Source organism: Nanorana parkeri, unplaced genomic scaffold, assembly GCF_000935625.1.
Source record: "Nanorana parkeri isolate BGI_ZX_2015 unplaced genomic scaffold, ASM93562v1 scaffold2046, whole genome shotgun sequence".
NCBI classification, from domain to species: domain Eukaryota; kingdom Metazoa; phylum Chordata; class Amphibia; order Anura; family Dicroglossidae; genus Nanorana; species Nanorana parkeri.
The window spans coordinates 37894-52237 of NW_017308314.1; the positions used below are offsets into that span (position 1 = coordinate 37894).

The 14344-nt window shown below is 40.1% G+C and overlaps 2 protein-coding genes across 2 annotated transcripts in view; both read right to left on the reverse strand.

Annotated features, from left to right (window-relative positions):
- Positions 1 to 3525, reverse strand: part of LOC108800500 (olfactomedin) — an 18673-nt gene extending 15148 nt beyond the window's left edge. The window contains exon 1 of the mRNA XM_018572485.1: positions 3396 to 3525. Coding sequence (XP_018427987.1) covers positions 3396 to 3452 — 57 coding nt within the window. The 5' untranslated portion in view covers positions 3453 to 3525. The remainder of the gene's footprint in view (positions 1 to 3395) is intronic.
- A 7538-nt stretch (positions 3526 to 11063) lies between these two features.
- The window catches only part of LOC108800494 (olfactomedin-4-like), a 6324-nt gene continuing 3043 nt past the window's right edge, over positions 11064 to 14344 (reverse strand). The window contains exons 3-4 of the mRNA XM_018572478.1: positions 13521 to 13680; positions 11064 to 11950 (exon numbers count right to left, since the gene is read on the reverse strand). Coding sequence (XP_018427980.1) covers positions 11064 to 11950; positions 13521 to 13680 — 1047 coding nt within the window. The remainder of the gene's footprint in view (positions 11951 to 13520; positions 13681 to 14344) is intronic.

The following is a 14344-nucleotide window of genomic DNA, read 5'->3' on the forward strand; positions in this document are numbered from 1 at the left end:
TATATTTGTAGTTTATCTCTCCTAAAAATTATTTGACACCATCTCAGACTGGAACAGTACTCAGTGAAACTGTTCTTGGTGTACAAAATGTTTGACCTTAAAAAAGAGGGAAGTCTATAACAGTTACAGAGGAAGGTGAAAGTGTCTTACTTCTGCTGATTATTGTTCAAGTTTTTTTTTAGATCTTGTCTTTATATAATTGGCCTTTGTGTCGGATGCACCTGACTTTCAAGGTCATTTTAACTTGGAAATCAAATTGCAGAAATTGAAGTCATAGAAGGGCTAATAGGCCAACTGAACAATATGTGTTTTTGGTCAAATGTGGCTGTTGGCATGGATCAGCTTATGTAATGATGCAAACCATTAAAATTATTCATTAACACCCCATTTTAGATGAAGATGCTGCAATACACAGCAATACTGAGTATGTCAGCACACTCCAGGCATACAAAATCACCACATTGTAAAGAAACTCAACTGGGTTAACAAAAAATGGTCCCATTTTATGATCTCCGCTGCTATCTAATCTTCAAATTCCATACAATGATGATCATGCATGCATTGATAATATTATTTTTGCTATTATGATATTATAGATCACCCTGAACATTAATAGTATATTCATATATTAATAGTATATGAAAAAATCTTATAGTATACAGTGTATGGTATTCAGCATCAACATGATTATTAGCATTGTATAATTATGTACGTGTAATATACAAGTGAGAGCCAAGTTGGAACCTTGCATTTAAAATCTTGGGTTCTCAAAAAATCAAATATGTTACTTAAATTGCTGTAATATACCCAAGAGCCAGCTAAACCCCAACAGGCACATCAGTTTTTGTCATTGTTTATTGACAAGGACCTGGAATGTTAGTGGGTAATATGACAGCAGTGAAACATCTTTTATCTTTAAACATCACATTTAGGCTTTTACCATTCTGTTTTTGCCTTTGGTCCCAAGCCCTAAATGTTTTGTGGCAGGGGCGCCTGAAGGGTTGCAAAGTCATGAAGATTTGAATGGCCCAAAGAATGGCAGATTGACACACCGGCCTCCACAAATACATCATGGTCATCAAGATTTTTTTTTTAAACCTTGATCCATTATATTCAACTAATTTTTATAAATTTGCTTTAGGTTTGACTGCAGGCAGAGCAGTGCATATTTGATTTGGTGGAAAATGTCATCCAAATTCCAGTTTAATTTTTATGAGTTCAGATAATTACAGTCAAAAATATATTTTCGGTGACTATGTTATTTAGGTTATTTGACTGTCAAATTAAAAAAAAAAAAAAAACAACAACTGCCTGCTTCACAGTAAAAAAAACTAAAGTCCTAAATTTATATTACAAATCCCCGCACTTAGTTTGACTACTCTAACACTACAAATGTTTAATATGATGAACATTAGAGTAAAGAAATCAAACACCCATACAATAAAGAATTTACGGTCTGACTACCCAGTAAGAAATCTATGGCTTATCTTACTCTAAAAATGTCATAGCCTAACTTTACAATAAATAGCTCACAGTTTGATGACGCTTACAGTAGACTTTACAGTGCAGAATCCACAGTTTGACCAACAATGTAGGAAATAAATAGGGACTATGCTTACTTGAATGAAGCCACGGATCCAGGGCTGGATTAAGGACAACTGACTTACTAAAGACAAATAGGCTGTTCACTTTGCAAGGGGATTACCACTTTGCAGGGGAAGTTTTCCCTTAGTTTAGTGAATGAGTTGAAGCTCTGCTGACATCCATCATCCAATCACGTGCAAGCAAAAATACTGTTTTTTTTGTTTCCTTGTACCTCATTGGGTATTCCTTGCGAAGTGAAATTTCACCACATTCACTAAGCTAAGGGGAAACATCCCCTACATAATGTAAATTCCCTTGCAAAGTGAACAGCAATTATGCCTTTAGTAAATCAACCCTAAAACTCAATAAGTGATGAAATGTAACATAAAAGTTTATTAAGAATATTTATTAACCTGCTTGAATTTTCTTCCAGGTCAGCCCCAGGCCAGACCCCACAACTATATTAAACAAAAACATTTTCATTTAATGTATTTAACAGATTGGGCATAGATTAAAAAAAACAGCAACTTACTAAAGACCTTTTATTATGAACCGATGAGGGAAGTTATTAGTTAAGAATTAAGACGTTTATGGGGCTACTTTCTTGGCTTTGAGATGAAGGTAGACAAGTCCTACAGATGTCTGAGGAGCTGTAATGTGCCTGCGTGGCCAAGAGAGAGAGGACCTGTGGCACAGGATGTAATAAATATTGAAGGCCGTGGCAGTCGGGTAATTATACATCTGTAGAGGAGGAAGGAGGGATCGTTAGTTCAAGGCAAAGGGGCAAAAAGGATAAGTGTACTTTGTATTAAAGCATATTTATCCTTTGAGGGCATGATAGCTAGGGGAAAAACTCTGTGGTGCCCCATTCCCTTGGTGCCATAAGCATTTGTTTACGGTTATCCAGCCCTGCATGGATATATATCTTGCACTATGGAGAGATAGCAAGTATGAAACATCTGCAAGTTAGACACAGCAAAAACTGTAAACATGTGGACAAATGACTCCATATTTTAGGCTGTATCCATAAAATGTTTATGCTCACGTGCATCTATGTGTGCAAATGATACAATTATTTTAAGTGTAATTATTTTTTTTTTTCTGGGATTCTTAATTTTCAGGGCCTATTTATAAATAATTTGCAGAACCATTGACCCTGTGAATCTCTGTGAATGCTCATTCTGTGCGAACAGAGGCAAAATGTGAAGATTCTTATATATTTTCTTTTCGGGTCGACTGTAACATTTGGAAAAATACAACATTATGGTACCAAATGGAGCTGAAGAGCATAGGAAAGTGGCCATAATACGGTGTTTTCTGAATGTTACATTCAGCCGGAAAAGAAAATATGCTAAGAATTTTAATTTTTTTACCTCCATTTGCACAGAATTAACATTCAAAGAGATTTGCAGGGCGAATGGCTCTGCAAATTGTTTACAGATAGAACCCTTAGTGTTCCCTGTCCTTTTTAAGACATGATGGCTTTAAATACATAATTGTATATGCGCAATGTCCCTGGAAATTTTAAAATGTTGTAAACTCAACCCAACTACCTTTAGAGTAAAGCAAAAAGAACCAAACCATCCAGATAAGAGAATTTACAGTTACCCTTACCCTTACCCTTATAGTAAAGAACCCATATTTTTGACCCTTATAGTAAAGAAACCTTTCTAACCTGTTTAAGAATCATTAGTTCTCAGATTGAGGAGCAATGCATTATTTATCAAAGTATTACTATGTTAGGCAGACAGCCATTGTCTTGCTATAGATATAGAGTATCATTAATGTCCTATACAAGCAGATATACTTACAAATGCAGCAGCAGCATGGATCAGGACCAGTGTCAGGAGACAGATATACATCTTCATTGGAAATAAACCAGCAGTGCTTGACGGTAACAGGTACAGGTTTATATAGAGGGAGACCAAGACGCTATCGCACTCTATCCCCCCCTCCCTCCATCCTATTAGGGTTTGTTATCTTGATCCATAAATTTTGTTTGTCATGATTACATGATTCAGGGAAAACTGATATCTGATATATCTATCAGTTTGAGGCATGTGGGATTAATGGTGTATGATGACGGGTGTCTGGGATTATGGCACATTATGGCACGGTGTTCCAAGAACTGCACTAAAACCCTTGTGACTAATCGCATCTATTGTCCTGCCCTGCTGTGTTGTACTTGGTGGACTATTTCTGAAAGAGTAATGAGAAACTTTATTTGTCAACATTTTTATTCTCATCTGTCAGTGTTTAAGTAAACTCTGGAATTAAAGCATTCACATGATGGCTAGACGTACCTGAAGCCAGAGAACATTTTAGGTACGTTTCACAGAATGCCACAGCCACGTTCTAAAGGTCAAGTCTGATTGCTGCAATCCACTACCAACTTCCACATCACAGCAGCTGGAAGATTTTCATTAAGAAGGAATGGAAAAGAACACATACTTGCAATTGCTATTTTGAGCGTAGGGTAGTAATAGTCCAGTGCAGTAAGACAGTCCATAGACAGTTGGATCTCTCACAGTGGCTAGTAGCAGATCTGGTTGCATTCACAGAAATTGCACATCTATTGTGATATTTCTTCTTGACCATAATGTCATTCATTTTTTCAAACATGTTTATGTGGAACTCTGGGCAAAATAGAAAAAATGACAAATACGATGCAGTCTGTCATTAGCATCAGCACAGTGGTTTTTGTGTTCCCCGCATCAGATTAATGCCTGTTGATCCTTCCAGTAGATCCATTATTTTTCCCCTTATTGTAACAGGCCAAAATGTGCAGTAAAAGTGCCACAAAGGTGTCTATTTCTAAACACATGGCAGGGCAAATGTTCGCTCCGTGCGGATGTATGCCAAAACAAACATTCTTTACTTTATACTTAGTTCTTCATAAGTGGCCCACTCACAGGGCTATCCACAAAAGGGTGAAGGGTTTGGAGAAGGCAGAAGAAGTGAACAATTTAGGCGAAAATAGCTGATTTGCAAAAATTCTCCAATTCAGCTCACTTTCCAGTTCAGCTATGTTGTCCTAGATTGTTCAGTTCTCCTGCCTTCTGCAAACTCTTCTCTCTGTAGTAAAAAGCCCTGTTAGCGTTACAGGAAGTCCCAGTCTCAGCAGCTGTTAGTCTAAATTTACAATTGAGTGCCGGAATTTTTGGACTTTTTTGCGGTTTTTGGGTGCATTTGAACACGCCTTTTTGCATGTATTTAGGCCTTGAGCTTTTTTGTTTTAGCCAAAATAAAGTTAGTTACTAGGAGGAGAGGAGACATGTGCAAAAGTGCAAAAGAAAACGTGTTTACCACGTTATTCAGCCATTTCTCATGTGCTCCCAATGCAGTCTATTGGGACCAAAAAACGGCGATCATGCCCCACAGAAGCTCCTGATCTTTTTCTGAGCATTGAGCAACAGCACATGACTCAATATGACATGGGCACAATAGAAAAACATGGAAACGTGATTGTCGAGTGTTAGTGTGTTTCTAGTAAAGTGCATAAAATCGCTCAAATGGGGCCTTAAACAATCAGCAAGAGGTGCTGACAGCAGAATAAAGCATGGGATGACCATCCTTCAGCATTGGGTACTGGTGGTCATTAAATATAAAAGAGTAGAAGCCGGCAGGATCAATAGGTAATAAACATTTACTCATACCAATTTAAAAAACTTTGCACAACTACAAGGCAAAAAAGGAGCTATTTACATAACTTTAGTATTTGCATTTATATACACCTTAAAGTGAACATGTGCCAAAATCATGCACACTAAAATAGTTACATATTCTGAACAAGCAGTAAAAGCACTTTATAGCAAGTCGTCTTTGCTTCAATGAGCATTGTGGAAAAAATAATTCTTAGTTTTATTCTCTTTACCATGAGAACAGATCTTGGGGGCCTGTCAGCCCTGTAATCAGGGCCGTCCCTACTTGCCTTGCAGCACTAGTTGCTGTTTGAGTTGAACCCAAATCAGGACGCTACCTGTTTGGAGTTTGTGCATTTTCCCTCTGCTTGTGTGAGTTTCCTGCCACACTCCAAAGATATACTGGATGCTGGAAGGTTAATTGGTTCCTGTCTAAACTGGCACTATCATATATGTGAGATAGGGAACTCAGATTGTAAGCCCTTTGAGTGTAAGTTATTGAAGTTATATAAATACCTGTAATAAATAATACAGACAGACATGTTTTGGAATCTCCTAATATAGCATTGATCTTCTTGTTTATTAGGTGCTAGGCCATCTTATTATTGACCTGTTATAGTTGGTTGCTTAGAACACCGTACTCCAGCTAAGATTTATGTAGCCGCCTTGTGGATAAAGGAACACAAACTATTTTAATAATTAGATTGAGGAAGGCCTAACATCTCTTATAAGCTTTTAACACTATATGTGGTTAACACCCAATGGTGGTTTCCCCTTTCTTTTTGCCTAGGTGACAGGTGTCAGAATAAAGAGAAGTCACCTCTTAGTAGGGTCTTAGTAGGGTCTCAGACAGCAATGAAGTTGTGAAAGAAAGTTTCAAACCCCACCCAATATTCTCCAAAAAAAGAAAGTCGGCTGGAGTTGGGCTTTAAAAATGTGATTTCTCAAATGAAGGCTATAACTCCTATAACCTAGTGTAAACTTATCACTATTGAGCACAATGACATAGCTTTGGTCAGTGGATCCACAGCACGCAGTGGGGAATACAGCATTCAACAGACCTAGAAGTGTCAGCTACCATCAGACCACAGAATGGAGTCATCACCTGCCTGATAGGTATTGTTCATCTTCTTTTACAGGCAGCTTCCAGTTTAATCATTATGGTATAGTGACGTGACAGGGTCACTTTAAATGTAATATGATAGAGCGTTAATCTAGAATCCGCTTACATTTTCCACTCTTTTATCATAGACATAGGCAGCACCCTTTCCCATTATCTATCCTGGAAGTAGCAGATAAAGTAGCTGGGTTTGTCCTGTAACACAATTCCACAGCCAAACACTAAACATCCAATTGTGTTCTGGTTATATAACTGGGATTAGATGATTAGGATTAGGACTCTAAGCAGGAAACGTCTGTCTGTTCTTCTCTCAGTGAATCAGTAAGAATTGGAGAACATGACACCCTCAATAAGCACAATCTGTACTATTGCATCCCAGAAAGTGAGACAATGACTTGTATATAACTCCAGCCAGGACTGATGGTCATCTCAGGTGATTGTCCTGCATTGTCCTAGATTTATGTATTCATGGTTGGGCAAATTCTGAGAGCCAGCTAGTTAACGTGCTTGCAAAAATGACTGCTAAATCCTAACTTGTTGAAGGTCTCTGTATTCTTATCAGAGCATGGTGTCCGCTACAGTAAATTAATCAACTTTATATTAAAGTGGACTTATCATTAATATTAACAGATCACATGAATCAGTTGGGCAAATTGGGCAAATTCTGAGAGCCAGCTAGTTAACGTGCTTGCAAAAATGACTGCTAAATCCTAACTTGTTGAAGGTCTCTGTATTCTTATCAGAGCATGGTGTCCGCTACAGTAAATTAATCAACTTTATATTAAAGTGGACTTATCATTAATATTAACAGATCACATGAATCAGTACAGCAATGTCAGGATTAAACAAATCACATTATTGTTTTACGTAAAATCTACCTCTTGCTTGCCTGTTTCTTGCCATGCATGAAAATTACTTTCCTAGGAAACCTAGGTCACATGTTTTCTGGCTACCAATCATCACTGCAGAGAGTGTATTGCTCTCAAGCAGCGGTGAGATGGGAGGATCAGAAAGGCTTAGGTACATAATTACTCATGATATGATTATTTATATTTAGCTGATCTCTTTAATGTTAGGGCCTATACAAGAAGTCCCAGCCTCCTAAGTGAGGAGCTCACCCTAGAGCCTCACCCTAGAACCAGCCTGTGTGGCTGGTGGACTGGGGAGCAGACCACCTGTGTGGCAAAAGAAAAGCAGCCTGTGTGGCAATCCGCCTGTGTTGCAAACGAGCAGCCTGTGTGGCAATCCGCCTGTGTGGCAAAAGGACAATCCTGTGTGGCAAGCATTTTGAAGACAAGCCTGTGTGGCCAGTGGATGTTTTTGTTAAAGGACCTATCTGAAGTCGGTGAGACTGGAAAATGTTTGTTGCTGTGACAGAAACAGTACTTTATGTTTGAAAACCCCTGCAAGGAAACACCTGTATGGACTTTTCTCTTCAGTTGTGAGATAAAAGTGGCCAAAGAAGCCCTAAAACAGTGGAACGCGAGTGGCGGTGTCCTTAATGTGCTACCGTTTGGAGCAAATCCTCACTATATATATATAAAAAAGATACACTCATGCAAACCTCGATCCCCCTAGATCAGTCCCTGCAGCCTCTCTCCCCCTCCGCTTATAAGTTATAAATGCTGAAGGAGGTTCTACAGGCTATAAAATCAGAAGATGTACCTCGTTTTTCACACATGGCTTTATGTTTGTAAAATAAATAATGCCATTGTGTAAGATGTCATGTGTTTGTTGTTTATCTGAGGTTGCATTTACCTAATTTTAAGACCTGCTAAGGACCAGGTGATTTTTATTATGACCTGATACTTAAAACCGCTTAAAGGAGACTTCTGGTTCCGGCGCCTGATGTAGCGGACACGGAGTGAGGAGCTCCCGCGCAGCCACTCCTACAAGCTGCTGTTACTCCATAGGAGTGGAGGATCCTGACGATATTGTCGGGATCACTTCTCTGCACAGAGCATAGCCCGCCCACAGTATATTGCACTGAATTTTAAGCTTATGGCGCATTTTGATTACAGGAGTACCTTGCAAAATGTACTCTCGTATCATAAGGAAACTAAAGTTGCAAAAAAAGTGTTCCCCATAGTTCTCTTCTCGGCTTATCTGTCAACCTTGGAAGGAGATTAATATTGCCCTTGGGTCGTGGTGTAAAGAAATCTGATGTTTGCAACTCAAAGTGGACCATTACACCCTTTCAATAAAAATCACATCAGCATGCAACTCTGCACGCTGATATGAAATCATCTTGCATTCAGTAGTTAAACAAGCATGTTTTTCATCTACTTACAAATAGAGTTCATCCACTTATTGGTCCCCATCTGACACAAATGATGTAATGTGCCCAAGTATTGCATCTTGGGAAGGTTACATCAACATAGCATTTCTGGGAAATCTAATTTGTAATCTCATGAGTAGGGATGGGCTGCATGTTCGAGTCGCACATAGGTTCGACTCGAACATAGCCTGTTCAAGCGTTCGCCGAACGCCGAACATTACAGGATGTCCGCGGTCTGTTCAAACATTACGCGATGTCAGGTCAGGTGCAAGACTGTGCCAATCAGGGCTCAGTACAAATATAGAGCCATGATTGGGCAAAGTCACGATGACTCTGCCCAAATTCCTTGAGTGGTCTACATTCCTTGAGCTGTATGAGTGGTCTGGGGCTATCCTTTCCTGTGCCTGTCTCTGCGTCTGCCGGAAAGGAGGAGGAGATGTAGGGCTGGACAGGCACTGTCAAAGACAGCTGCCTGAGGTCCCCAGCAGGCTCCCTGAGGTCCCCAACAAGTGCAGGAACTCAGGCAGCTGAACTTCTTTTAAAAATTTAAAGGCCCAGTATCAGCCCATTTTTACAAGTACAAGTACTCGTAAAAATGCTTGTATCAGCCGCGATACCCATACTAGTATTGGTGTTGAGACATCCCTACCAATAAGGTTTACTTTGCTAGACTTACAGTATATAGAGCAGAGTAAACCTTGCCGGCAGGGGCTGACTGGCAACTTTTAGCCGAGGGGGCAAGTACAATCCAGAGGCACATGGTGCGCCAACTTGGCCCCCCTCCCGCTCTGCCTCTTCCCTGCCTTCTCCCCGCCCCTTTCTGCCACTTTTGCCATCCATGTAACAGTAGTGTGAATGTATTTATCAGTTTAGGAAATGTAAAGCTCACTGGTAGTGGAGGGATGCCACATAAGGGCTGTGCGCGTGCATGACTGCTGTGATCCTGGTAGTTCTGCCACTAACTCAGAAATACATTGTACAGCATTGCAGAATGGCATTGGCTATAGAGAACTACAATTCCAAGCCATTACACAACAATGCAGAATACCATCAGCTATAGCGGACTATAAATCCCAGCAATAATGACTACCAACAGCTATAGAGAACTACAAATCCCAGCAATACATCACACAGCGCAATGCAGAATAATATGAAGCTACATACTCTGTTAAGCGGGAGACTCCTGGAATGTCCGGGAGAGTTGAGATTTCTGGGAAATGGGCAGCTGCTAAGCCAACTGCTATTCATTTCTATTGCAGGACATGTGCTGGATCTGCAGATGTATTGGTTTGATGTTATCTTTTAGCTTGCTATACTCAGTCATGCAGTAAACAGCACCATTTAATTGTGTTACATGGGCATACAGCAAAGTTAAATAGAGGATGAAGTCATATAATGTGCAGTGCCATCTATTTGCTGTATATTATAAAGTCAAAACTAGTTAAAACTGTATCTCTAGACAAAACTTTTGTTCTTTAGTATTCAATAGCATGGCCAAGGGTTAGACCCTCTGTCAAGTTTGTATTGCTGTCTGTGCTCCCATTGGGGGAGATTTACCCCTGTGTTTGTTCTAATGACCCTTGTCATTGAAACCAAAAGTAAGGGAAAAGTCAAAGTTGTCCTAATTCTAAAAAGTAGGGGGGACTCTTCCAATGAGGACCACTGTTTTGGGAACAACTGTCTAAGTGATGAATTCCCCTTATTTTGGGAGATTTCCTTGAAGTTCCTGTTGCACCTATGGGACAGGAAGTAAAGGGAAATTTCCACAATGGCATGTTAAAAGCTAAATATAAACTAACAGGAAATGTAACCCTTCTTGACACTATCCAAAGATGTTTGGCTATACATACACTTTAAAGCGGAGCGTTTATTGGTTTATATCATCTTGTAGAAGAATAAACATCAGTTGCAGCCACATTGCTTTTGTTGGAAATACAACAGCATATACTGATGTAATTTGTCTTTTGAGCTGTAGATGGCACTGAAGTGCATGCTTATCTATGATACACAGGAAGCAAATTTTACCAAAACATAGTAAAAATTCACTCATAATTTATGCCATGCTTAAAGGTTTATTTAACTGCATTTATTTTATCACATAGAAATCACATAGAATCTAGTTAGGATTAGCCTTTGATCCAGAGCTTATGTCAATAGATGACGATTAATCATTCCTCTGTACATTGTAATCTAACACAGGACAGTAACAATAGATTCGAAAATTAGGTTTAGAGTTTAGAAAAGTGCTTCATTATTAGTGTTATGCAACAAGCATTCCCATGGATCTTGGTTTTCTCAGACCTGTCAGATGCTGGAAATCTTCACACACATTAGTACTTTGTTTCATGGTTGGTATGGGGTGATCACAGCTGATTAAAGCAAACTTCTTCCTACATCTAACATATACAATATGAAAAAGCTTGGGTTTATGTTGGTTAATCTACTTCATTTTTATGGGGTTAATTCTGGAATGTATAATATTGGATTTGGGTTTGGATGAGGATGTGAAAGAAAGGTCATAATGAACCAGGTAGGCATCATTGTACATGTAGAGCCTGTGATCATTAGGATTGTAGGACAGACTTTGCACTCTCTCCTTCAGCTTATCAAAAATGACATTCAACTTCCCTTCTTCATTAGTTTTCGTATCATACATGTAGAAGATCTCCTCTTGCTTTGCACTGATGGCTCGAGTGGCATATAAGACTCCACACACCATGAAAGCATTGGTGACTGCAGGTTTGTACTGGGAGGTGTGCCAGGTCTGTAATACTTCAAGAGTTGTATCATTGAGTTTGCTGATAACCATATTTCCAGCATTCTGCTCAGTTGAATAAATAACCCAAAGACCCTCTTCATCACCTGCTAAGTCAATGTCCTGAAAAGCAACGTGCAAGTAGGTAAAACGGTTTGCGTATGCGTATGCGGCACCAGGTAGAGCCAACCCAGTAATCACATGGTTTCTCCAGTCATATTTGCAGATCTTCAAGGTGTTGTAGCAGTTATAGTAGATAATGTTGTTGTACATAATCATTCCACCACCTTGACCACAATTAGAATGATCATACCTGTTACTGGAAACCTTCCTTGTAAGGTTTCTCTGTGCGGGACGTCTATAGGTTGTGAGATCATTATATGAAGGGTAGAAGCGCAGAGTTTCCATCATCCTTTCATCTTTTAGAGGAGCCACCCACTGGATACTCTGATCAGCTCCAGCTAATGAATCTCTCCCCCATCCTCCATACACAAAGCTGGATCCTGCCCAGTTTAATTGGACCACAAATGGTTTGCTGATGTTGCTGATGATTCCACCATGCCCACCAGTACCTGCACAAAAGAAATAGTTTGATATAAATGTGAATATGGCAAAATGTAACATCTTAGTCATTCAGGCATGTACATGTGCAATGTATCGTGGTGCCAAACGGGCTATAAAACCTGTGTCCTCCAAGCCCTCTGTGCTGGTGATCTTCAGATTCCTGGGTACCCGAGATCCTGAATCCTGATAACAGACTCTGATTTCCTGTTACTGACCCGGCATGTCCTGACTTTTCTCCTGATACTCTGGTGACCCTGATTCTGGCTTGTCTTTGGACTTTCTGCCTGCTGTTCTGTACTGCATTGTCCACATGGCTCTGACCTCAGCTCTAACTCCTTTTAACCATGAATCCGCCTGCTGATTTGGTACCCTGCTGCTCACACGTTGCTGACCCGGCCTGCCTGGCCGCGACTTTTGCTCTGCTTCCTACCCTCCAGAGGAGTGCCTTAGAGTTCTACACTCATCACCTGCAGCAACGTCTTCCAGTACTCATGGCCCTCCGTCCCCCGATACGCCTGTTCCTCTATCCAAAGGTTTTGGGACAGGAGTTGCAAGAGAGGACGCCTTTGTCACTACAAGTCCTGTAAGGTATGTGACAGCTAGTGCAGTTGAATGTGACTAACTACTAATTTTGCCATGTCCTGGATAAGCTGGAACCATTTGTAAACACTTCTACCTGAAAGTGGCCAACCTATATTGGATTTCCTCATGATGAAACTTGGATGGGGGGTTTTACTTATCAGTTCCTGGAGGAAGAATTGCATAAAACCACTTTATATTTTTGTGCTCTCAGGGCTAATAAAAGAACAATTTGATCTGGAGGTCAGCCCATACAGAACAAATATCAAAGGAGCTATTTGAAGAAAAAAAACACATATCTGATTGGTGATATTTCATGAAGTAATAGAGAAGGATAACTGTATCTCAAACTCCTCTTGCAGAAGATTCATATCCAGCTGTTGTTTAGAATTCATGGAAGACTGAGGTTCTACCACTACTATACACTTAGGTTCTACTATTACCACACTGGGGCTGATTTACCAAAGGAATAGAGACTGTTAATTTTATCAAATTCATGGTCACTTAAGCTAGCCATATACTGCTTGAATTTCAGCCAAGTCCTGCTTACTTGGCCATAATTTGATCCATTGTATTGCCCTGCCAGCACCCCTGTGTTCAACAAAATATGATTTTTCAACTTTTGACATTTTGACTGTTATTGAAAGAGGCCAGACCGAATATTGTTGGTTGAACAGTGACTGCAGTATCTGACATAGTACAAATATTCAGGTTAAAAAAATTAGCATTCATTAGGTTTGTACTTGCTGCAGGTCAGTGATTAAAAATATTGAAGCCAAAGGTTCAGAATGACAGCCAGGTACCTATTTTTTAGATGGAGAGAACGGCAATGGCAGTCTCCAGGTTCCTTTCATGGTCTTCTTTAACTTAACCAAAAATGCAATCAAATCAGTCATTGAAGAAATCAAGACTGAATAGTAGCCCATGGCTTGTTGATATTGTTATAAATTGTTACATATAACTTTTGCCCACTGAAAATCAGTCTTTCTTCTAACCTACCGTTATCTGGTGGAGGAAGGGAAGGCTGGTTTGGTTTTGTATTGTTCTTCTCACACTCCTCCAGACGTTCCTTCAGAGCCTCAATCTCCCGTCTGATCACCAGTACATTGTTCTTATCATAGATCTCCAACTGTTCCACCATGCTGGAAATGTTACGGATCTACAAAAAAAAACAAAAAACTCTTTGAACATTTTTAAAACCAAACTATGTACTTGTGGCTGCTTTTAGGATGGACAGGGCCAGGGAATTTTAGACTGAGCAGCCCAATCACATGACTCCTGACAGGCCCTGCATAATAGTAATCCGGGGGCGGAACCACACACAGAACCACAATCGAGGGGTGGGGCTAGCCGCTGGTTAGTAGAGAAGGACTACAGATGACACACAAGCCTTGCTACAACCAGCATACAGACCTTGCCCCACTATGGAAACCTTGCAACAACCAACATAGAGACCTTGCAACAATATAGGAAGCTTGCTACAGAGAAGTCTTGGACAGAAAAGCAGTAGGCTTTATGAATGTGTGGCCAGGTTGCAGGGAATCAGTATACTTTCAGGCCTTAATTGATAAATTTCCCCTTTATAATTCAGCTGGGACTCAGAGGACACTCTCTGCTACAGGTCTCCTCAATGCTAGTCCAGTCTGTGCCCCCCTTCAATATATATCATTGCCCACTTCTCTCTGATGGATGTCTCCTTGATGCTAGTCTAGTCTGTGCCCCTTCCACCATATATATCATTGCCCACTTCTCTTTAATACATGTCTCCTTGATGCCAGTCAAGTCTGTGTCCCCTCCCCCCCCCCCCACCCCACCCACTCTTC